The sequence below is a fragment of the Equus przewalskii genome, chromosome 7 (assembly GCF_037783145.1).
Source record: "Equus przewalskii isolate Varuska chromosome 7, EquPr2, whole genome shotgun sequence".
Taxonomy (NCBI): Eukaryota; Metazoa; Chordata; class Mammalia; order Perissodactyla; family Equidae; genus Equus; species Equus przewalskii.
Genome location: NC_091837.1, coordinates 11,641,803 through 11,667,138, shown reverse-complemented (window position 1 = coordinate 11,667,138; position 25,336 = coordinate 11,641,803). Strand labels below are relative to the sequence as shown.

Here is a 25,336-nt window from a genome sequence, read left to right as displayed (position 1 = left end):
AATGTCTGTGTAACCTTGAGCTCTGAAGTTTCCCTCTGAGGAGTGTATCCTACAGATGTACTTGAACACGTGAGACATGATGTATGGCGGAGATTATTTCCTGCAGCAGTTCTGTAAAAGCGAAATATTTGCAACAACGCAAATGTTCATCATTAGGGACGAGTCATATAAATAGTGATACTCCGCACGATGGAATGCCATGCAGCCGTGAGGAGGAAGCAAGGAGCTCTTCTTGACGAGTCTAGAAAGGTCTCCAGGGTTCTACTATTGTGGGAAAATGCTGATGGCATAGCATGGTGGAAGATAAGAGTTCGTATTCAGACCTGCCTCCGTGTCGTGTTAGAAGTTGACATGTGCGCCTGTAACAGAGACGTGGGATGTCAGGGCCTCTACACACAGAGGTTTCTTTCTCATCTGGTGACAGCGCGGGCCGGTGTTTTGGGTTAGTGGGAGGTTTCCCTCTGGGTGCCAAGCTCTTTCCATGTGGTGGTGCTGGTGTCCCTCAGGACTTGTGTGAAAGAGGGAAAAGAAGTCGCACTGATTTCCTAACAGCCCTGGCCCGGAAGTGACCCCACCACTTCCCCGAAAAGACACGTACCAGGAGCCAGTAACCGTGGTCCCCTTGGAGGTGGTGGTGGTGGCGCACCACTGGGAAGACGGGGGACGGGGATGGGAAAGAAGCTTGTCACTTGATACCTTGTAATGTATTTTTAACACTTTGACCCATTTTAGCCATTTGTGAAATAAAAACAGAAGATTGAAATATACTGAGATAAGGCTTTGAAAGGTCTAAGAACGCCAGGCTATGGGAGCAGAGAAGAGGGGCAGCGCCTCCCCCTAGCCTGGGGTGGGGTCCCTCAGACTTGACTACCTTACGTGATGCCCATTTGAAGTCCTCAAGGTGAGGTGGGCGTTAACCAGATAAAGTCTGGAGGGAATGTGAGAAAGAGGGATGGTTGTGAGAAAGACAGTGGAAAGTGGGTGGAGGAGAATTGTCAGGTGGCTGGTGGGAAGGGAGTGGGTGCGGAGAGAAGAGGAGTGTGTTTCACTTAGAGGAGTCCGTGTGAAGGTGCGGAGGGCTCGTGGCATGTCAAGTGACAGGTGCTCCCATCGGCCGTGCGGGCGGGCATGGTGCATGCTGCGCCTCTGTGCAGGGGAGGCTGTGGGGCAGAGTGTGGTCTGCACCACGGGGCAGACAAAGGAGGCTGGGTCTTAGCCAGCATTCTGGGCCACCTACAAGGAGAATTTCCAAAGCAGGGGGACGGCATGATCGGGTCTGGGGCAGCAGCGTGCGGCATGAATCGGAACAGAGACTGGATGAGTGGCCGGGAGCCTGGTGAGGTTGCTGTCTGGTGATCTAAGGAAGGAATGCATCTGTCCCTACAAAGTAAATGTGACACTTAACTAATGCTATGCGATGAAGTGTTATCTTTATGTCTATCTGTCCATGCCTCCAATCAGAGTATAATTGTTTTGAGAACCTCTACATTTCACACTTACAGTACCATGCTATAAATACTTATTGGTTGATTCTCTTTTGTGTTTTTTTGTTTTTGTTTTGGTGAGGAAGATTGGCCCTGAGCTAACATCCGTGCCAGTCTTCCTCTATTTTGTGTGTGGGATGTCACCTCAGCATGGCTTGATAAGCGGTGTGTAGGTCCACGCCCAGGATCCGAACCTGCAAACCCCAGGCCGCTGAAGCGGAACGTGCAAACTTAACCACTACACCATGTGGCTGGCCCCTGATTCTCTTTTGTTTTAAATAAACCTTTGTTGAAATACTGCTATAGACAAGTGCTCAAATACAAGTGCATAGCCTCCTGAATTATTACCAACTGAACACACATGTGTAAATTGGTTGACTCTCATTCTGTTTCTTCCTTGTGAAAATTGTGGTTAGACTTGGCATGTCCAACCCCATCCCCATTTTGTCCCGGCCGTGTTTAATCTGGGTTGGACCCGCAGACTCTGATTTCCCTAATGCCAATTTTAATCATTGTTCTTGGAGGAGTCTTTGGGAAACATAAATCAGATGGCATATTGGCATAATATTTCTACTTCACTTTCAATTATGTTAAATCTCACTTTAATTGTCAGTTAGTTTGTTTATGATCAGATGTGCGCAGAACTGTGATAAATGAAAACATGGCCCACAGTCTGGAAAGAGCGTGTGGCAGAGCCGGAAACTTTGTCTTTTCTATCATTTCGTAATAAAATTTTTTAAAAGGCTAAAAGTAACCCAACTATTCGAAGGGTTTGGAAATAGTTTTCTTGCCGCTGTATTTTCACATTTTCCTCCCAGGCCCAGTTTCTTTTGCTTTTCCTTTTGAGTTAAGAGCCAATTGCTTGGGAAATTGTGGATTCTTCTTCAGCCACCTTCCGTACCATCTGTGCTTTTGTCAACTGGACTATTAATATTCAGGGCCCCAAATCTCCCCATTGTCTAAATGAATGATCTCGTTAATTAATCTGAGAATATTTTATTGAACACATCTGTGAGGAATTTAAATTGAGGCTGGGATGGGTAACTTGCATTTTAGAAGACCTCACTATTTACATTATTCCTAAGTTACATTTCATTGATAATTTTCTCTTTCTGTGAAGTTTGAAGTCAAGAAGTGAAAGTTCTAGTTTGATAAGTAGAGTCAAATAAAAATAAATAGGTTTAAGGTTTACATTGCAATAAGTAAATATAATTAAATATTCATTTCAATTTGTATTTATTTAGTCCTGTTGGAACTCGGAAGAAATGAAAGGGAGAATTATTCATTGGGAGTTTAGGTTAGAAAGACTCAGCTGGGAAGGACGGCACACCCGATGGGAGTTTTCAGTTTTTATACGTGTATGCTTTTATTTTCTTCATTTACGAGTTTGCCTTTCTATTTATCATTTAAGATTTCCTTTATTTTCGCTTCAAAGAGTATTGTGTATCCTGGATGTGTCGGAGTTGTTGCTTCCGACCCCTGCATTACCGAGAAGCTTTGTCATTACTCATTTCGTCCCATGCCTCTGTGTGTGCGTGATTTTATCTCCCGTGCAAACTTGTGCTTTGTGAAGAACGTCCTGTAGATAGTGAGGGCCGTGTAATGATCAGGCATTGGCTTCTAGAAACTTTAGATCCCAGTTTGTGGCCCACGGACAGCCACTCCAGCAGTCCCCCCTTATCCACGGGGGACGCGTTCCAAGACCCCCGGTGGGTGCCTGACCCCGCGGACGGTACCCAGCCCTGGTTCTCTCTGTCTCCTTCAGTCTGGGGAATTCCTCAGCCGTCTTTGGGTTTCTTGACTGTAACATTTTCAGAGTACAGGCCAGCTGTTTTGTGATGTCTCTTTATTTTGGTTTGTTTAAAGTTTCATAACAGTTTAGATTCAGATCATGCTTCTTGTCAGGAAGACGGCAGATGGCTGTGTTGTTCTCATGCACTGTGACTTTGTTTTGTCCCAGTACTGGCGATGCTAATTCTGATCACCTCCTGAGGTGGGTGTCTGCCAGGGTCCTCCCCTCTGCAGGTGCGAGCTCCCCTTTGTAAGTCACCAGTGATTTATAGGACGTTCCTTCTGAGCCTGTGTGGATAGTCTGGTCCTCATCAAACTCTGACCCACTAGCTTTGGCACCTTTTGATTTTCTGACTCCATCATTCCTTCCAGAGTTTTTGGTCGGCATTTGACTCTAAGAAAGTGCCTTCCCTCCTTTCTCTTTCTTTCTTCCTCCCTTTCTTCTTTCTCCTCCCTCCTCTGCTCCTTTCTTCCCTTCCCTCCACGGTGGAGTCATGGAGTTGCAGACCAGCCTCCCCCTGGTAGTCAGGATCAGTCACCCCCGCCAGCACAGTAACTCTGTTCCTTGCCTGTTGACTCAGAGGCACGAGGAGTCCAAACCATCCGACAGCTGCTCAGCGAGCGAGAGTTCTGGAGCCAACATTTGACGTTGTCAGTCTTTTTGACTTTGCCGTTATAGTGGTTGCACAGTGCTTTTCTTGTGTTTGTTGACTGTTCGTGTCTCTTCCTTTGTGAAGTGTTTGAATTTTTTGCCTGTTCTCATATTAGGCTGTTTTTCCTTTTAAAAATTGATTTGTAAGAGGTTTTTATTTGGGGGGAGGGGGAAGACTATTGGCTCTGAGCTAACATCTGTGCCAATCCTCCTCTTTTTGCTTGAGGAAGACCGTTGCTGAGCTAGCATCTGTACTAGTCTCCCTCTATTTTATGTGGGATGCCGCCACAGCTTGGCTTGACGAGCGTTGCTAGGTCTGTGCCCAGGATCCGAACCTGTGAACGAACCTTGGCCACCAGAGCGGAGTGCACAAACTTGATCACTACGTCACCAGGCTGGCCCCGTTGTTTTGTGTTTTTTTAATGTATACATAACCTGGGTACAGGCCTTTTTCAGATTTAAGTTTTGTAATATATTATCCCAGTCTGTGGGTGATCTGTTTTCTTAAATGTCTTTTAATGAGCACAAGTTCTAAATTTTGCTAAAATCAAATTTATCATTTCTTTCTGTATCCTGCCTGAGAAATCTGCTGCATAAATATTTCCTGTGAAGATACTCTATATATTTTCTAGAAACTTTATAATTTTAGCTTTTACATTTAGCTCTATGATCAATCTTAATTTCATTCTTTGTGAGGTGTGAACTAAGAGTTGTTTTCCTTTTTTCCCCCCATTTGAATATAAGGTTTTCCAGCACCATTTGTTGAAAAGACTTCTTTTTCCCAATGAATTGCTTTGGTATCTTTGTTGACAAAAGTTGACTGCATATAAATGAGGGTGTGTTTCTGGGCCCTCTATTCTGTTCCGTTGTTTAATCTTCTGCCAGGACCCCAGTGTATTGATTCCTGTGGCTGTGTAATGAATCTTGACATCCACTTGTCTAAGTCCTTGAACCTTTTCTTCTTTCCCCAGATGTTTTGGGTGTTCTAGATTTTTTGCGTTTCCGTATACATTTTAGAAACTGCTTGTCGGTTTCTTTAGAAAGCCTGCAGGAATTCTGATCGGGATTGCACTGAATCTAGAGATCCATTTGGGGAGAGTGAACATTGAACCAGTACTGGGTCTTCCAGTCCATACACTGAGTGTATGTTTCTCTTTATTTAGATCTTCTTTAATCTCCGTCAGTAGTATTTTGTAGTTTTCAGCTCATGGCCTTAGCATGTCTCTTATTTATTTATTCCTAAGTTTGGATTGTTCTTTGATGTTATTACAAATGGTCTTGTTTGAAAATTCCATTTTAAAATTGTGTGATACAAGTATATCGGAATGTCATTGATTCTCATCTCCTTGTATTTTGTGGTCTTGCTGCATTCGCTGTGTGTCCCAGTAGTTACTTGGTAGCTGGGATTTCCCATGTAGATAACCAGATTGTCTATGAACAGAATCGGTTTTAATTCTTCCTTTCCACTTTGAGTAACTTTTATTTCCTTTTCTTACCTTATTGCACTGGCTAAGACTTCTAATACAATATGGAGTCGAAGGTGTGAAATCAGGCATTCTAGGCTTTCTTAATCTGAAACACTTTGTGCTTTGTCTTCTCAGAGTTCAGAAAGGTCTTAAGGACATTCTATGTGAAATACATTGTCCTCTTTTTATCATCCATCTCAGCATCATATTTAATTCCTTTATATCATTTACCATAAATTACAGTTGTTTTATTTGTTTACTTCTTTGTTGTACGTACCTTACATCAGCTCTTAAGCCCTTTTTGAGAAAAACTCTGTCTACACCATTGCATCTCGGTGCTTAGCGCAATGGCTCCTAGACAGCACTCAGTGAGGGCTGTGTCAAATCAGTCGATGTTGGTAGGAACTTTTAGCAGTTACACAATCTCTCCTCCTTCCTAGTGTTTGAATCTTATGTCTTAAGGGATTTTTTTCGTATTTCTCTTTTCCCCTTTTAAATTTTTTAGGAGGTTAAATTGCAGAATTTCTCATAGAAACCACTTATATTTAATACTTTCAGAAGTTCTTAATTGATATTTTATAAAAAGCAATACAGGGGCTGACCTGTGTATTGACATAGTGGTTAAGTTCAGCATATTCCACCTCGGTGTCCTGGGTTCACGGGTTTGGATTCCGGGCACAGACCTACACCACTCATCAGTGGCCATGCTGTGGTGGTGACCCACATACAAAATAGAGGAAGATTGGCAATAGATACTAGCTCAGGGCTAGTCTTCCTCAGCAAAAAAAAAAAAAAAAAAAAAATTGCAATACAATTCTTTCCACTAACTTTTGCAAAATATTGTGGTGGCAAATTGGGATCAATTGCCTTTCCTGGATGTTATAGACACTCAAAAGTTAATCAGTATTCAGGCAATTTGCAGTGGTTCAATAAAGAAACAAGGGCAAACACATTCCATAATTATCTAGTAAGCAGGTGTTGGGGCCCTGTTTTTTATTCTTTAAAATCTGGAGAAATTGCACTGATGAAGTGAACTTGTTAGGCAAATTGTTTCCTTATTTTTGCCCTTTAGCTCTTGTTCTAATCTGAGTAATGCTTCATTTGTTTTTTTATGTAATTTAAGCCTGATGAAGGTGAATTGCTTTCAGCCTGGAGCACAATGATCTAAAATTTATCCAAAAGCCAAAATATCTTTCTTCTTGCTGCTCCATTTTTAGCAACTGCTGTGATAGAAAGTAAAGCTCCAGTTTATGTACAGACGTGAGGAAAATACTGAATTTTTTCCACTGTAGAATGTTCAAATAATCTTTTGGCTCATCCTACACATTGACAATGGAAATTGCATTAAAGAAATGGGTAAAAACATTTGAAGTCAGATGTTTATTATTCTATTCCCTTTCCCCCTCATCCTTCTTCTTTGCCCCCTCCCTTTTTTCTTCCTTTCTTCTTTCCTTGTTTCCTGCCTGCCTTTCTCCTCCCCTTCCTCCTTCCTTTCTTTGTCCTTTCTCCTGAGCTCACTCTGTGTCACAGTCGGTGTTTTTGTCGCTGCAAATGCAGTAGAGAATGAGACATACACAGCCTGTCCATATGCAGCTTACCTCGCAGTGGGGAAGGTTGAGAATAAAGAAGTAAAAAACATAGGCATATGGTAGGTTTTGGTAGTCGTAAGTGCTGTAAACAAGTTGTCAGTGTTTGTGTGTGTATGTACGCGAACACGTGGGCGTGCACGCGCATGTGTTTGTGAGAGAGAGAGAGGAATGGATGAGAGATGAGAGCGACTGAGGATCACAGAGGGCCTTTCTGAGGAGGAGGAACATGTGAGCTGAGCTCTGACGGTTCCTAAAACCCAGGGAAACAGAGTTTCAGGAAGTGGGGATAGCAAGTTAGAACCCCTGAGAACGGATTGAACTTGGTGTTAGAGAAACTAGAATACAGGCACTTGGCCTGAGACACGTGAGCTCGGGACAGAATCTAGCAACAAGGCTGGAGAAGAAAGTAGGGACTAGATTCTGGAGGCCGTGAGAGGGCGCGATGAAACACTTTCCATCTGCTTCCAAGGGCCGTCAGAATCTAGTGGTCCATGCATCGTGTTATTTCGTTTTGTCATTTAGACATTTTAAAGACGTCTCTAATATGATCAGAATACCTAAATTCAGATTCTCATTTTAGTTTTTCGGTTCCAAAAATAGAAAAAGAAATACATGAAGCAGAAATTGACAGAACTGAAAAAAGATGAATAAATCCACAATTACAAATGGCGATTTTAACAGTCCTCTGTCGATCATGCATAAAATAAACAGACAGACATTTATGCAGTGAGGGCTGAGAGGACAGACCCGGGCAACCTTGTCGACCAACTTGGCTTAATTGCCTTTTTATTTTGCTTAATGAAATGCTCCGCCCTATACGCTGCTGTTTTTTCAAGTGCACCCGAAACATTCACCTAGATGGAGCAAATGTGGGACCCAAACCGAGTTTCAGTAAATTTAAAAGCATTGAAATCATATTGAATCTGTTCTCTGACCACAACAGAATTAAACAGAAGTCAGCATCAGAAACATACGTGCCAGAAAACCCCCAAAATATCTGGAAGTTAAACTATACATTGTTGAATGACTCATGAGTCAGAGAAGAAATGACAAGGGGGATTGAAATTACTGTGAAATGAATGAGAACGAAAAGACAACCAATACTCTTACTTAAAAATAAAAATATTAACGTGCGAATGGGTAGAGATTTGCATCTTCAGCTCTTCCTGCTTGTCTGCCTCTTGAATTTCCTGTCTCCTTCGTATGTGGCCTCACCCTCACCACAGTTCCTTGATAAGATTAGTGTGGCCCTGCTTTTGCTGCCGATCTGCCCCCAACCCTGGTTAAGGCTGGCCTTGCCCGTTTAGCTTGAGTTGTCCTAATACTTTTAGTTCCAATGAGCAAGCATCTACCATTTTCTTTTCTTTTTTTTTTTTGAGGAAGATTAGCCCTGAGCTAACATCTGCTGCCAATCCTCCTCTTTTTTTTTGCTGAGGAAGAGTGGCCCTGAGCTAACATCTGTGCCCATCTTCCTCTACTTTTTATGTGGGATGCCTGCCACAGCATGGCTTGCCAAGTAGTGCTGTGTCCACACCTGGGATCCGAACCAGCGAACCCCAGGCCACTGAAGCAGAACGTGCACACTTAACTGCTGTGCCACCGGGCCAGCCCCATGTCTGCCATTTTCAAAGGTCATGTTCCTGGAACTATGTAGGGGAATTTATGGAGCAAGAACAGACAAGTTCAAGTTACATGATTCTGACGCTAACTGGAATGAAAATCTTGTCAAAACTGCTTCCTTTGTGTCCGTCCCACCTGGGGAATTCGGGTCTGCCTTCTCTCTGCAAAGTAGACTTTCTGTGAGTCTTTCTTCAGTTCCTTTCTGTGACTTCTGTTTCTTCTAGCAATCCTTTGCTTGTTTTGTTTTTGTCAGTTGTTTTTAACTTTTTATAATCTTCCAGTATCTCCACCCTCAGTGTGGTAACAGTTTGTCCTACTCAACCTCATTCTTGCTTTTCAGCTTGCCTGTGTGTTAGGCATTAAGCTGGACATACATTGGCAGATGGGGTGGGAGACATGAATCTGATAATTAATTGGAGTATGCTCAGTACTCTCACAGAGGCATGTTGGAAAGCCCACGTAAACATATATTTAGTTAACAGGTATTTATTGGCCTCCTACTGTGTACCAGGCACTGTGCATGGGGGCGGTATTCCAGGCATAAGGGACTGGTTGTTTAAAGATGAAGCGTGGAGTTGTATAGGAGCAAAGAATGATCTGGGAATGTGCTCTGGCATGGGGCATTTGGTGGGGACTCTGAGGGACTTTGGGGTAGTAAGTGGTGAGAGAAAAGTATAGTATCTCCAGTATTCAGCTAGAAAGGTTGTGAAAGTCTGTCTGTCTTTTTAGGGAGTTTAGCCCTGTTTCTGTGGGCACAGTGTTTATCAGCTCCATGGCAACCCTAACCAACACTCCCACGCTACCCGTATCTCTGACTTCGTGGTCACCCTTCTGCTTGCTCTAGTAACCAGTGGCTCTAAGTGGCGGTGACCACCAGCCCTGCTTATGGTGCATTTTTAAAAAGTGGGAGGGGGGCTGCCCGTCGAGAAGGAACCCCAGACCAAGGAGCCCAGTATGTGGTCCTCTTGCTTCACCTGGAGTGTTTCCTTCTCGAGTATAATTAGCCTCTTGAAATCTTTATTTATTTACTTTTTTCAAGGTAGGGGAGGAAGAGGTTGAGGTATGAACACATTCCTTTGAAAACATCCTGTGAGGTAAAAAAATTCGATTTATTGCCCACCCTGAAATTTTCTATTCTTTTCCTTTAGGTTTCTTGCTATTTAAAGATTTTTGTTTGAATGAAATTAATGAAGCTGTCCCTCAGGTGAAGTTTTATGAAGAGGTAAGAAGTTTTACTGATGCTTTTCTTTCAAAAGCATATTTAAACTGTCCTTTGGAAAATATTAAGACTACTAAATATCTTACAAATATTCGTTGAGAGTAATTAGAAGTACAAGATATGATATGTGGTTTATTAGAGATGTGACAACATCTGTAAAAATCATACTTTTAAAGGCTTTAGAATGCTCTGGAAGCAGTGAGGGATGTGTATATATATGTATATATATCTAGTTGGGCTAAGTTTCTAGAGATGAGAGAATCATTCAGAGGTGCCCTGGGGATTACCAGCCATTTGGTTTTCTGCAGAAGCCTGCTGATTCTGGAGATGACGCTAGGCAGAAGGCTACTACTGGGCGAAAGAGAAACTAGCGAAGTTTTCTGATCACACATTGCTGAAGTGACAAATCTGAGACTTGGTGGGAGGCGGGGCCCTCAAACACACAGCTGGTTTTCCCAACGAGACATTTGGAGGGGAGCTGGAGAGAGAAGCCAACAGCTTCTAGAAGACACGTTGACATCCCCCACTGCCCTACCGTGTTGTGCTGAAGTGTAGACCTGCTGTGTCAGGAATCTGAAAACTGAACAGGCCTGAGAGGAAACCCTGGGAGTGGTCCACCGACACTGACGATCTGTAGCTGCTTATCGCCTGGGGCAGCTGTTGATTCCAGCCGTGGTGGGCAGAGAAGAGTCCAGCTCTGTCCCCTGGCAGAAGGCTGCTTCTGGGAGACAGAAAAACCAGAAGAGGTTTCTGGGCCTAGAGAAAAAAAAACAAGTGAAACTGGAGAAACCCCAAACACGTGGTTAGTCTCCCTCTTGAGATGTATGCCAAGTTTTGAAGCCGAATGAGGCAGGAGGCCAAAGAGCTGTTGTGAAGACGTCTGGAGGGCAGCACTGAATCTGGGGCTGAGGAGACAGTGAGCGCTCACTGCGCTCCATGGAGAGGCTGCCTTAGCAAGCGGGCAAACCAGAGGCAGACGCAGTTCTGCAAAAATGGCAACTGAGCCCCAGCCCAGCTTAACCCCTTAGTGGCTTATGAGCCCCCTCCCCACCTGTGTAACAGAGCACAAGGGGAGCCCTCTCTGTCCTTTTCTATAGGTGGAAAATAATATAGAGAGACTCTCCAGTATTCAGCATACAGTAGAAAATTCTTAGACATCTAAGAGGCAAGGTAATGTGGCTCACAAACAAGGGAATAGAAGCAGACCCACAGATGAATCAGATATTGGAATTAGTTGACAAGTACTTAGAAATAACTATAAATAATATGTTCAAGACAATAGAGGAAAAGATGGATAGCATAGATGGAGGAATGGTGAATTTCAGCATAATTTGAATTCATTATGAAGAACCAAATGGATGTTCTAGAACAATAAGTACAATATTTGAAGTTAGAACCTTGTGGCTAGAACCTAGCAGATTGGTTACAGCATAAAACAGGATTAATAAATAGGGAGGCAGTCAGTAGATAATCTCAAACTGAAGCACACAGAAAAAGGAATGTACAAAAGAAATACATAAGGACATTAAAGACGTGGGACGTGGTTAAAAGAAACGTGTTGAATTGGAATCCCAAAAAGAGAAGAAAGAGAATGGGGCAGAAGTAATATTTGAAGAGATTATGCTAAGAATTTTACAAAAGGATGAAAGACAGCAGCTTAAAGATGCAAAGAACTTGGAAAACCCTACACAGCGTGAATACAAAGGTAACACACCTTTGCACATTGTTATAAGTCTGTGGAAACCTACTGCAAAGAGAAAATCTTCAAATCACCCGGAGGGTGGAAGGAGACACGGTGCTGTTAAAGGAGCCATAATACGGCTGACCTGACTGTGACATCTGAAAAGAAATGGTAAAGAAAAAGGCAGACAGGGAAATGGCCATCTTTAAAGTAATGAAAGAGGAAAAACTGCCAATCCAGAATTCTATTCCCAGCAAAAATTTCCTTCCAAAATGAAAATGAAATAAAGACATTTTCAGACGAAACCTGGGAGAATTTGTCAATAGTGGACCTGCGTTAAGATAAATACTAAAGAGAGATACTATAGGCAGAAAGAAATTGATCCCAGATGGAAATGCGAGAAGGAATGAAGGACGTTATACAGGGTCACTCTGTTTGTAAAATATAAATGAATATTAAACATGGAAACAATAATATAATGTTTTAGGTTTTTTAAATGTATATAAAACTAAAATCTATGACAGCACAAAAGGCAGGAGAAGGGTTCAAGAAGTCAAGTATTTTAAGATTCTAGGATTATTGGGGGAGGATAGTAAAAGTAATAATTTGTGTTGGCTTTTAATCAGTTAAGGATACATACTGTAATCTCAAGGTAACCTTCAAAAGAATAAAATGTGTGTATCTAACAAGTTAAAAGAGGAAAAATGGAATTAAACAACGTTGGATTAATCCAAAATAGGACACAAAGAGAGGACATAAAATAGATGGGTCAAATTGAAGACAAAGAATAAGATGCTATAAATTTATCTACATAAGTAATTGCATTTAACGTAAATGGACTGAATATTCCAAGTAAAAGAATAAGTTTACCTGGATAAATAATCACACTCTATTATATATTGCTTACAAGTAACATACTTTAAACAGGAGGATGGAAGAAGATAGACGATTCCAACATTAACCAAAGCCAAGCTGTAAATCAACACTAATATCAGACAAACTGCACAGTAATGCTGCTTGGAGAGAAAAAGAGATTATTTCATGATGATAAAGGGGTCAGTATCACAATCTTAAATCTGTATGTTACAAATAACATAACTTCAAAATATAAAAAGCAAAAGTGGACGGATCTGAAACAAGACAACTCTACATTCCTACTGGACGACGTTAACACACTCTTCAGGAGCTTATAGAACAAACAGACAAAACACTGGTAAAGATAGAGAAGGTCTTAATAAAGGGATGAATAAATTTGACCTAACTGACGTAGACAGAATGCTCCATCCAGCAAAAATGGAATTTGCCTTCTGTAAAGTACACGTGGAAGATTTATCCAAATGGATCGTATGCTGAGCCCTGAAGAAAGCTTCTACAGATTTCACGATCAAAATTGTTCAGAGTCTGCTCTGACCACAAATGGAATTAAGCTCAAATTTAATAAGAGTTTACTAAGAAATCCCTAACTGCCTGGAATGAATATGCTTCTAAATAATTTATGGGTCAAAGAAGAAATTAAAACAGAACTTAGAAAATATTTTTAATTAAAATGTATTTAAGAAATAACATATGCTGTTATTAGCATGATGTATCTTTACCCTAAAGCATTTTAAGTGGTCCAAAGAAGGCAAAGCATAATTTGAACTAATTTTAGTAATCTTTGTATGTTTGAAAATTGGAGAGAGATTCCTTTCTTTCTGGTTTATTGATATACATGAAGAGTTGATATTTTTCTGTACTTTTTAGATTATATTAATGTATTTCCAAGAAGAATGGTCAAATTATGGTGTACATTCAGCATCATGTAAAAAAGTAAGGTAAATCCAACAGGATTTTACTCAGTACGAAGAACTCTATTATTTCCGTCTGAATCATAATCAGGCGTTTTGTCTGGATGAGTATGACAGCTTGATCTGTCAAAAAAAATTTCTTTCTTGTGTCTTAGAAGCTTCGCTCTCCGGTTTCAGTGTGTGCTGAGTCGCCTTGTGAGACTCAGAGAAATCTCCTTTAATAGATAAATCTTGCTAGGTTGAAACAGACGGGCCGTCGACATGGGGTTATTCTTAAGCACTTCTTGCCGGTGTTGGTGACCGATGCTGATGTGTCTTCATCTGAACTTGAAATGTTGGAGCTTCTCTTTGTTGGCTTGCTCCCCAGCGCTTCTCTTTCTCTTCCGTCTCCGCACACGGTGGGTCTTGTTGACCAGATTATTCCCGTGGAGCGTAATGCTCCACGGCTCCTCAGCAGCTTGCTCGATACTCTTACTGAAGATACCGTCCAGCCTTGGGGCATCACGTACCGTTCTCGAAATCAGTGAAGCCTTTAGGCATTGAAGTTATCAATAATTCTCTGACTCCTCGGTTTCATCATTTCTGGTGGTTGTTTTATGACCCCAAACCCCAGGAAACTCTTGTCAGACATCTTGAAATGTATGTTTTGTATATGGTATTTCTACTTTCCTGTGTCCCCAGACTTTTAATGCTTAACCTATTTCCTGTGCATTAAAGTCCAAAGAGCTTGTCCTGACATGCACCTGTCTCTATATGAGTAATCACCTACCTTTCCCTCTTTGTCTTTCTCCACCTTCTTACATAGAACTTCCACTAACCAACATTCCCTGAACCCACCAAGCCCATTCTCGTTTTTGTTGCTTTGCTTATGTCCTTTCCCCAGCCTAGAACCGGCTTCCCCTTCTTGCCTTGTGGAAGCCTCGCTTCTTTTGTGGTCTAGCTCGCTGTCTGTGTTCCCCACCGAGTCTGTGTGTACGGCTATCCCAGTCTTCCGTGATCGCTTCCTCCTTTGATCCTCACACCATGCGTTGTCTCTAACGCTGGTGTAGTGCTTAGTATATGCTTGCTGCGTGCGTGCGTGTGATCAGTGTTTTCATCGTGACCATTAGTTGACTCGCAGACAGAAGGCCTAGCTAGGGTTAGGGGCAGCTGTGCCTCTCACCTGCCGTGTGATGTGGGGCCAGTGACTGAACACACTCTGGAGGCCTGCCTGGTTTCAGATCCAGAGCTTACAGGTGCGAGCAGTACAGTGTCCCTGCTCTTAAGGGGCTCACAGCATGCGGACTTCATATTGGAGCTTCTGTGACCTCATCTATGAAAGGAGGCGCAAATAGGATACTGGATGCACAATCACTTTCTAAACCAGAATATTTATAATATGCTGTTTAGGTATATGGGTGGCCGTACATAATGGTCAAGAGTTCACGCTCTAAATTCAGACTGCCTGGGTTTGGATCTGGACTCCCCTAGTTACTAGCTGCATAAAACTGGGCAAGCGGTCCAGCTTTTCCCCCTGGGTTTCCTCGGCTGAGAATCCGAGAGATGGCAGAGCCCGTCTCTCAGGCTTGTGGTGTGTGCATGGAGCACGCCAGAGCAGCGCCCGGCCTGCTGTTACTCCTCAGTGTGTTGATTTATACGCTCTCATTCCAGTTAGATTTGGAGGCAGCTTATAAATATATGTATATTATACCCAGATTTAGAAATAAATCTTGGAAAACAGGAAATAAATATAAGATCAGAGGTAAAGTTACCGTAGAGGATTTCCTTCACTCGTTCAGCCCGTGTTTATCGAACACCGACGCTGGGCCAGGCATTGCTGGGATGAGCAAGGTAGACAAAGGCCTTGCTTTCTCTGAGCTTCTGTTCTATTTCCTTGAGTTTCTGTTGAGCGAAACAGAAATAAACAGGAAATGTATCAGGAAGTAATAACGTCTATACTCCAAACAGACTCGAAACTCAGTGTCAGGTATTCTGACTTGGGGGCCACGTTAGATCGATGGGTCGAAGACTGACCCCCTGGAGAAGTGGCGTTGAGCTGGAGACTTGAATGACAAGGCTGGTCTTTCGAAGATGGGAGCAGGGTGAGGAGGAAGAGCATCTTAGGCTGAAGTGCTGGCTCAGACGTAGCCCGTAGTGTGGTGGGAAAGAGCGTGTTTAAGGAACTGGAAGAAGCCGGGTGTGGTGTGGCTGTAATGGATGAGGGGGGTGGGGCGGGATGAGACGAGATCAAGCTGAAGAGAGAGAGGGTTTGCGGGGCCAGAGTAACAAACGCAGATTTTATTCTAAAGCCTATGGAACATTTAAAATGGGAGCGTTCGGTGGATATTTTCTAAATATCACTGGTTGATGTAATAAATCATCTCCGTCCTTACTGATTTTATGTCTAATTGTCCTGCCGATTGCTGAGAGAAGGGTGATGAAATCTCCGGCTCTGACTGTAGGATTGTCTTATTTCTTCTTTTTATTGTTATTTTTAGATGTATTTTGGAGCTCTGTTGTTAGGTTCATATATGTTTATGATTGCTATATCTTTTCATATGAAATGTCCCTCTTTCTTGCTGATAATATTCTTTGTCTTGAAAATGACTTCACGGGACGTTAATATAGCCACTTCCATCTCCTCGTGCTTTCTGTTTTCATGATGTATCTTTTCCCATCCACTTTCAACCAGTGTTTTTATGTGTAAAGTGTCTTTCTTTTAGACAGATATAAAAGTGTTCCCCCTCTCTCATTTCTGACAATCTCTGCATTTTAGTGGAGTAATTTTAGATATTGTGTTTATCCTTTGTGGGGTTTCTTAGATCTGTAAGTTTATATCTTTCACCAAATCTGAGAAAATTTGGGCCGTTATTTCTTAAAACCTTTTGTCTACCTCAATCTCTCTTTCTCCTCTTTCTGGAACTCCAATTATATGTATGTTTGATTTTGGGTTATTATCGTAAATAAGACTGATGCCCTGTTCAATTTTTTTCCCCCAGTATTTTTTCTTTCTGTTCTTCAGATTGGGTAATTTCTAGGGATCCATCTTCAAGTTTATTGACTCTTTTGACATCTCTAGTCTGTTATTAGGTCCATCCATTGAGTTTTTTATTTCACATATTGCATTTTTTAGTTTTCAAATTTCCGTTTCGTCCTTCTCATAGCTAACATTTTTCTACTGCTGTTTCCTATCTTTTAGTTCATTACATGCGTATTTTCTGGAATGTCTGAGTATAGGTATCAATCATAGCTGCATTAAATCCTTGTCTGATAATTCCAACATCAGAGTCACCTTGGACTGGTCTTCACTTATGGTCTGTTTTCCTGCATGTGGGCCACCTTTTCCTGCTTCTTCATATGTGGAATAATTTTAGATTGTATATCTTGTACATTGTGATGGATACATTGTAGACACTCTAAACTCTGTGTGCTTCTCCAAAGGGTGTGGATTTTTTGCCTTAGCAGTTAACGTGGCGCACTCAAACTTTGAGCTCTTTCTGCTACCGTGGGTGGCAGCTGAATCCTGTTAAGTTCTTTTAGCCTTGGCTGGACTGCTTTGGGTCTGCCGTGCTTACCTGTCATTTTGGGGTCCAACAGAGATCCGAACAGAGTCTATACACAGAATTTCGGAGTTCCCCCTCTCTGGCTCTTTATTTTCAGGAATGTTCTCTCTTCCTTCCCAGCTTCTGTTTGATGCCCCTTCCCCATTATCTGTGTACTTTTGGTCACTCTCCCGTGCTCCAGTGTACTTGGGTTTTCTGTGTGTCCAGAATTTACAGTTGTTTTCTCAAGAAGATTGTTCTAGTAGCAGTTGGTTGGCTGTTCCCTGAAGCAGAGCCTGGGTTGTGATATATTTTGAATGTCAATCCAACGTGATTGGCTGATGAGCTGGACGTAGGGGCTGGTGGGGGTTGGGGTGTGAGAAAAGAGTAGAATCGATGATTATTCCTTTTTTTGGTTTAAGCAACTGGGAGGATTGTTTTACTCATTCTTGTGATAAAGAAGACTAGGGGAAGAGCCTGCTTGGCTGGGGTAGAGAGGATGTGCGAGTGTCAAATCGGTAGTTCAATATGTAGACTCTGGAGTGCCAGGGAGAAGTGAGTCCTAGAGATCCAGACTTAGTCACGGGATGTAATTGGTCATTGAAGCTGTGGGACTGAGCAGCTTTACCTTAGGAGAAAAAGGGGTGCCCCAGCATCGTGCTTGGAGGCACTTCAGTGTTTAGAAATACAGCCTGGGAGGAAGAACTACCGAGGGAGGCTGAGGAAGGGGTGCCGGTATGCACAGCTCCTGACGAGTGTAGACCGCAGAAGTCAGAGAAGAAAGCTTCAGAGAAGGTGGGAGTGGACGGCTGAGCTGAATGCTCATGGGAAGTCAGTGAAGCTAAGGACAAGAGACAGACCCTTGACTGGGCAAGGCAGAGGCCATTAGTGACTTCTCTAGAACATCTCACTGGAATGGTCATGGAGCAAACGGGAGGGGACAAAGTGGACACCGTGACAGTTATGGTCCCAAAGCACTTGCTCTTAGGGTTCCAGATATTTAGGCTCCATGTTCAGCCGTGAGTTTTGTAACCATCAAAGCAGAAAGCGACTGTATCATCAGTGAATGTTCATCATTGGTGACGATGCTTCTCTTCTGCTGAACGGGACACTTTCCACCTTGACCTCAGCCCTCTGACGGCTCAGGTTACCCAGACAACCTGACTGCCAGAAGTAGAGGTGGCATTTTCTATGTGGATGCTACAGTAAGGATGTCCTGTCGAGAGCAAATCGATAGTTGACTGCACGTTCTTTAATTAATGGTCTTACTCGTAATAGCAAGTGAATGTTGAATGACACCCATTGATACTTTAGGCTCTTACTTTGCCTGCCTTTTCTGTTGTTCAAGTTGGAGTTTATGAGCCCCAGGGCTCTTAATAAAGCCAGTATTGTGGTTCAGAGTATCCTTTGGCCGAGGAATGAGAATTTTCTGGAATTACTTTCATAGAGTTGGCGTTTGTTTAACTAGACGTCAACCTGCTTTATAGGCCCCCTGGAACATAGACTTACGTGTCGTTACACTTGTTTTCAAGGATGCTAATTCTGTGAAGGCTTTATTCCTTGAGTTTGTTCATATGTTTAGACAGAAGCACTTGCCTTTGGTTCACTAGCAGTCGGCCTGTTTTGTCCTAGCATTCTGACACAAACCTTTGGATCTGCCTAAAGCAAAACAACACAAGAAATCAACCAAGCCAGAGTCCTGTGTTCATTTCCTGACTCTCCTTCAGATTTTGGTGTCTGGCATCTGTTGCCTTGCGGCCGCCATCTTTGATCTGATGTGTGTTTGGACTCTTCAGACTTGTTCCCCTGAGTTGACTCAGGATGGTTAGGCCCAGGTCCTTTGGTTGTGCCAACAGTGTTGGATTGCTTCTGTGTGAAAAGAGTCCTTTCCTCTTGGATGGGGTATCGGCCTACTCCAGTCCTCCCGCCTTTGTCAGGTTTTATTGTCTGTTCCAAGGAGATTCTGTTCTAAGCCCCCAACTTGTAAGTTTCAGGCATCTCAGTGTGACACTGATGGTGTTTCAGGGCAATTAAGACGATCCCCGTAATTTCTCAGTGTCTGAACCAGCTAGCCTTCATAAAGGACCTCGGCATTTCACATCCCCCTCGCCCTGCCGACTGTGCTCTTTCTCTGTCAGAAATTCCTATAGGATTCACTGGTTTTGATTTCAAAACTGTCAACCCCACACTATAAAGTAAAAAGGTAACTTTGTTGTATTCAGTTCATACTCTCTCCCGTAGGAGTGGTTGGCCCCACCTTTTATCAGAGCAGAATAAAGAGCACACAGATATTATGAAAGTCAATGTAATAAATGGTTACCTGTGAGAAACAATTTTTTCCCCAAAATAAGTCATACGAAGTAGTCATTATATTGAAGATCTTTCCTGCAGTCTTCCAGCTGGCTCCATATTTCATTTGCGTTTCCATTCTCTTCTTGTCTTTTGGATTAAAAGTATTTCTGTAAATAAATGAAAACACTTCTCTGATCCTGGAGCTTCTGTTAGCGGGTGAGAGCGATTGGCGTTATTTCCACATAAGGCAGGTATTCCTAAGGCACGTTTAATTATTTGGCTCGCTAACTTAGCAAAATAATACCCTTTGAAGTAACCTTTCTGTTAATGCTTTTATATGCAGATGAGGTTCCAACCTGAAAAACCAATGCTTTTATCTGTGGGTTAATGTCTTTCCAATATATTAGTTGATTAAAAAATATCTCTGCAGGAATCCTCACCATATATTTTTCCCTCTTGTTCATTTTGTAACACTGTAGTTGAGTGAGAACGATCCCCATCATTACTTTTAGACCTGAAGTACAGCCAAATTTAAATTATTTTTTCTTTGGAAAGGAGAATTGGCATGGATGAGTGGTCCATGGCTGGTATATTGTAAGATAATTGTAACCATGGCAGTATTTGTTTCCTAATATTGTGTTTCTAAATTTAAATGACGAAGTTTATCTTAGGAAAATATCCATTTGTATCTTTCAAGTTGGATTTAAATGATTCCAACTGCGTTGTTGCGACATTAGAAGTAGTTGTTTCCTGTGGGATAGCCGGCTCAGTCATTTGCTTGATCTCATGTGGAAGTGGTTTCTGCCAAGACTAGTAATATCTTTTAATAAAGTGAGTTTCTGGGAAGACATTCCTAATGATGATAACTTTAAAAAATCTAGATAAAAGAGTACGAAAAGCTTGAGAATGAGGAAGATCGCCTTGGTAGAAGTCGACAGATTTATGACACCTACATCATGAAGGAGCTGCTGTCCTGTTCACATGTGAGTATCACTTTTTATTCTGTTACTTTATGTGGGTAAATATGGGACAGCCTTCAGTGTTTGCAGAATGAAAGCAAAACAGGAGGAGGTGTTTAAAAATTAAACAGTCTTCATCCAGGGTGACACCTCCTTTTTCTCCTTTGTCATTTGTTTCCTGTTAATGCAGATCCAGCATCTGTTGCTCCATGCACACTTCCAGAAGCAGATGCTTTCACTGCAAAAATTGATGAAATAGCTGATTCAGATCAATGGAATACAAGGCTAATCTCCAATCTAGACTTTCTGAAGGAAATTAAGCTTTATCATTTTTAACTTATCTATATGTTAACAATTAGGCTAATCAAATAGTGATAAATATGAATCTTAAATGGTTTATTTGAATCAATAAGGAGGGTTATACTTATTATGTTAATTTTGTTCATTAATAGTTAAATAATGGCTGAGATCATTTTTTTTTTCCCCCTTGTAAGTCAGATTTACACTCCAACTCGGCCGTTAGGATAAACTAGCTTCCTAGGAAATCATTCCACCAGGAGTGAGTGGGATAATTAATAATGAAAATTTCCCCTGTAATCTCTCTACATTAAGACTGTTTTCCAAAGGAGTCTGCTAATTGTCCTAGCCTGCTGTGTCCAATACGGTAGCCACTAGCCACATGTGGCTGTTTAAATTTAATTAAAATCAAATGGAATAAAAATTTAATTCCTGACTTCCTCATGAGCTACCTTTCAAGTGATCAATAACCACATGTGGCCAGTGGCTCCTGTATCAGACAACACAGACCCACAACATTTCCATCAGCGCACAAAGCTCGATTGGACGGCGCTGGTCAGGATAATGATGTATGTTAGTGCTTCTGTATTTATTGTGCTGTTTACAGTTCCTGCTGGCTTCTGAATAACTGTGGCTAAAGGTGATACCTCTTGTAGCATATGATGCTTGTTGTTCCCACCTACCTTGTCGTAGAAAGATTTCTGAGCTAGAGCTAGCCGTTGATGCTCTTTGCTTGCTCCCTTGCTGGAGAATGGCTGAAGTTTGGAAAATGCCAGATAGTCACTGGGAAAGCCTCCGTTAACTTAGTTTTCGTGTAGCTCAGAAATTTAGAGGGTTTTCAGCAGTAGGATGTGCTTTTTAAGCTTTTCTCGTGCATTGTTGAAGAAGGCATAATTTGAAGTTTTAGGGGACAGTAGAGTTTGTAGTTCTTGTCAGTGTAGGTTCCATCCTTTTCGACCCGGTCCCCCTCAGCTGTGGACACAGCAAGACTTTCCTTAACCAGAGCCCTTTACCTCCCTGACTTAGCTTTGTCATCCTGGCATTTAATTCTTAAGTATATTTTCGTGCATTCATTTTATCTTATATAGTAGGAATTTTACATTTTTAGGACCCTGTTACCAGCTAATTGAGGGATGTATATATTTAATAAGGTGACGATAAGACTCTTTATACTTTTTCATCACCCTCATCTTGAACTCTTGTGGAATTAGACGTGTCCATCAGATGCCCTCAGGCTTCCCCACGTGGCCTCTGAGAGCTCTGGAAGCTCAGAGGAGCGAGCAGCTGTTTGGATGGCCCATGATATTCAGTAGACTTTTAAAGAATGTGTGTTAATGTAATTATCATAGGTTACTGTGTAGTCATGGTTGTGTTAAATGATCTGTTGTGATGTTGTATAACATACAGAGGTTTGTTCGTTTTCTATTTGTGGAAAAAATATTGTTTTTGATTTTTAAAAAGCCATTCTCAAGGCAAGCTGTAGAACACGTGCAAAGTCATCTATCCAAGAAGCAAGTGACATCAACTCTTTTTCAGGTAAGATAAAATTATTTCCAAATAAACATTTTAATTTGCTTGACCGTTGGGCTTGGTGACATTCTCCCTGCATGTGTGAATGTACTTGAGGAATTGATGTGTAAACCCGTGTTCTTATCTGGAGCGTTATCTGGAACAATTGAACTTTAATATTGTTTGTCTTCTCATTGAAATGTGCTCTTATGCCAACATCCTGCATAAGGACTTTCCTGAAAAAGGTCACAGAGCTTTCTAGTAACGTTATTTTCTATAAATTAGTCAAGACAAGACATTGGAGAAGAAAGCCTGGTGCCATTTGTCATTCCAGGCTCCTGTGATGAGCAGGGACAAGATTTATTTTGTAGAGAGAGGTGTCGCTCCCCATGGGGATTATCCCGCAGGTGAAATAGATTCCTTTTCAAGCATCCAGAGTGAAGGTTTTACGACCCTGGAGTCGTGATGAGCAATGGATTTGCCTTGGCTCCTCCTATCTTGAACGCAACACAGGCATCGAGAGCTAAACGACTAGATTTGGAAAGCTCAATCCACAGCGGGAGGGCCCACGTAGCTGCCGCCCTTCAGCTGTGATGGTTTCACCTCCTCGCGAAGCCTGTTCTGTCCTGTGTGTTTTCTGTAGAGGTGGCAGCGGCTTGCAAGGACATGGTCAGGTTTTCAAATGGATACTGTACCTTTTATGTCCCTTGGTTATAAGAAGTAGGAAGGAATGCCATAAGTAATGTGATGATTTTCATCAATGAAAAGAATTAATTTATCCTTTTCTTGGGTTGTTCAGTTCTTTACAGAGAAGTGAGTTGATTTCTGCTTTGGTGTCTCAGGATAGGATTTATTTATACAAAATGAATCTGATTATTCTATAAAGAAAATACTAATTTGGCTCTCAGAACATTTGGATATAGAACAAATTGAGTGTTACATGTCTGCCAAAATAATTACTATTAATTAATTAAAGTAATTAGGTAATTAGGACTTTTCCTAAAATGTGGGACCTGTCTGTGTAGTCTAGTTGGTTATGAGCTTGGGCTCTGAATCCGTTGACCTGGGTTAAATCCTGGGGCCACGGCCCAGAGACCCTGGGCGAGCTCCTGCCCTTTTCCTAACTTCACTTTTCTCTCTGTAAAGTGGAGATGACAGTGGGCTGTCTCTCCCTCCCTCCGAGGGATCCTCGAGGATTCTGTGAGGAAAGTACACGGTGTGTTGCTTTGCCCTGAGCCTGCCCATCACAATGCTCCATAAATGTTAGCTATTAGCACCTATTTTACATTCAAAAAGCGCAACGTGAATTTTTGCTTTTTGTTGTCTCCATGGTATTTTAGAGTCAGAATTTCAGTTTTCAACGGACTTTGACGTGGTTCGTAGACTGTCTTACTGTCAATCACATTTCACGTTGCTACATTACACCTCACAGTACGTGGATTTCACAACTCTGATTTGAACTTTTCCTGGAGCCTAAGTAACATTAAAAAAAAAAAACAACAAAACATTCCAGGTGAGACACGAAGACCACCAAGATTCAAGATTCGTGCCTTCAAGGAACGTTCATTTAGAAGCTTCTTCTTCAGTATATATTTTAAAAACACTTTCCTGATTTGTTCATAAAAAATTAAATGAAAATAGTATTTCGGTAAAATAGGTATAGAATGGGTGGTACTCTTATTAGGTGAAAGAAATAGTCATTATTAAGTTGATTAAATTAAGGAGTGAATTAGTGACATGTACCATCAGAACACAGTGACCCGGAATATAAATAGAAGTTACACCTTTGGATGCCCTGTTTACAGAGGTGCATTAGCCATAAAGTGCATTGAAGTTCTTTGAGTCGAAGTTTCTTTTTTCCCCAGCTTTATTGAAGTATAACTGACAAATATTGCGTATGATTTAAGATATGCAACGTGATGTTTCTGTTTTGTTTCTTAAAATACTTATTTATTGATTGAGGTATAATTGACCTACAACGTTATGTTAGTTTCCGGTGTATAACATAATGACTCAATGTTTGTATATATTGCGAAATGATCATCACAATAAGTCTAATTAACATCCAGCACCATATGTAGTTACAAAATTTTATTTCATATGATGAGAACTTTTAAGATCTACTTTCTTAGCAACTTTCAAATATGTGATACAGTATTATTAACTATAGTCACCATGTTGTACATTACATCCCCGTGACTCATTTATTTATAACTGGGAGTTTGTTCCTTTGACGCTCTTCGCTCATTTTATCCCCCTCTCCCGCCTCTAACAACTACCAATCTTTGCTCTGTATCTGTGAGCTTGTTTCTTTTTTTAGATTCCACGTATAAGTGAGGTCATAGGGTATTTGTCTTTCTCTGACTTATTTCACTCTGCATAATGCCCTCGAGATCCATCCATGTTGTGACTAATGGCAAGATTTCGTTTTTTTATGGCTGAATAATATTCCATTGTATATATATAAATCCCACATGTTCTTTATCCATTCATCCGTTGATGGACGCTTAGGTCATTTCCATATCTAGGCTATTGTGACTAATACTGCAATGGACGTGAGAGTTTAGATAGATTTTCAAGTGAGTGTTTTCACAATGTGATGTTTTGATAAATGTATACATTGTGAAATGGTTACCACAATCAAGCTAATTAACAGATCCATCAACTGACATGGTTACTTTTTTGTGTGTGTGGTAAGAATACGTAAGATCAACTCTCTTAGCAAACAGATTTCAAGTATACGATACAGTGTCTTGAACTGTATCACCATTCTGTACGCTGGATCCCCAGAACTTATTCATCCTGCTTAACTGGAAGTTTGGACCCTTTGACCAACATCTGCCCATTTCCCCCACGCCCCAGACCCTGCACCACCATTCTCTGCTTTTATGAGTTCGACTTTTTTTAGATTCCATATATAAGTACGATCATAAAGTATTTGTCTTTTTCTGTCTGGCTTATTTCACTTAGCATGATGTCCTCCAGATTCATTCATCCATGTTATCACAAATGGCAGGATTTCCTTCTTTTTAAAGGTTGAATAATATTTCATTATGTGTATGTAGCATGTATATATATATCTCCATCCATCCGTCCCGCGTGTTCTTTATCCACTCATCCATTGATGCACACTTGGCTATTGTGAATAATCCTGCGATGAATGTGAGAGTGGAGAGAGATGTCTCTTCTAGACACTGTTTATACCCAGAAGTAAGATTGCTGAATCATATGGCAGTTCTATTTTTAATTTTTTGAGGAACCTCCATACTGTGTTCCGTAACGGCTACCCCAGTTTACATTCCCACCACCAGTGCACAGAGGTTCCCTTTTCTCCACATCCTCGTCAACATTTGTTATTTCTTGTCTTTTTGATAAAAGGCACCCTTACAGTATGAGATGAGATCTCCTTGTGGTTTTGATTTGCATTTCCCTGATGATAAGTGGTGTTGAGCACTTTTCATGTACCTGT

At 41.5% G+C, this 25,336-nt stretch overlaps 1 protein-coding gene across 8 annotated transcripts in view; it reads left to right on the top strand.

Moving 5' to 3' along the window:
* Positions 1-25,336, top strand: part of GRK3 (G protein-coupled receptor kinase 3) — a 128,273-nt gene that overhangs the window by 41,932 nt on the left and 61,005 nt on the right. For 6 of the 8 annotated variants that reach the window (XM_070626963.1, XM_070626966.1, XM_070626962.1 and 3 more), the window contains 3 exons: positions 9,751-9,824; positions 19,984-20,085; positions 21,820-21,894. In XM_070626963.1, the coding sequence (XP_070483064.1) occupies positions 9,751-9,824; positions 19,984-20,085; positions 21,820-21,894 (251 nt within the window). The remainder of the gene's footprint in view (positions 1-9,750; positions 9,825-19,983; positions 20,086-21,819; positions 21,895-25,336) is intronic. The other 2 variants (XM_070626968.1, XM_070626969.1) reach the window with 1 other exon arrangement.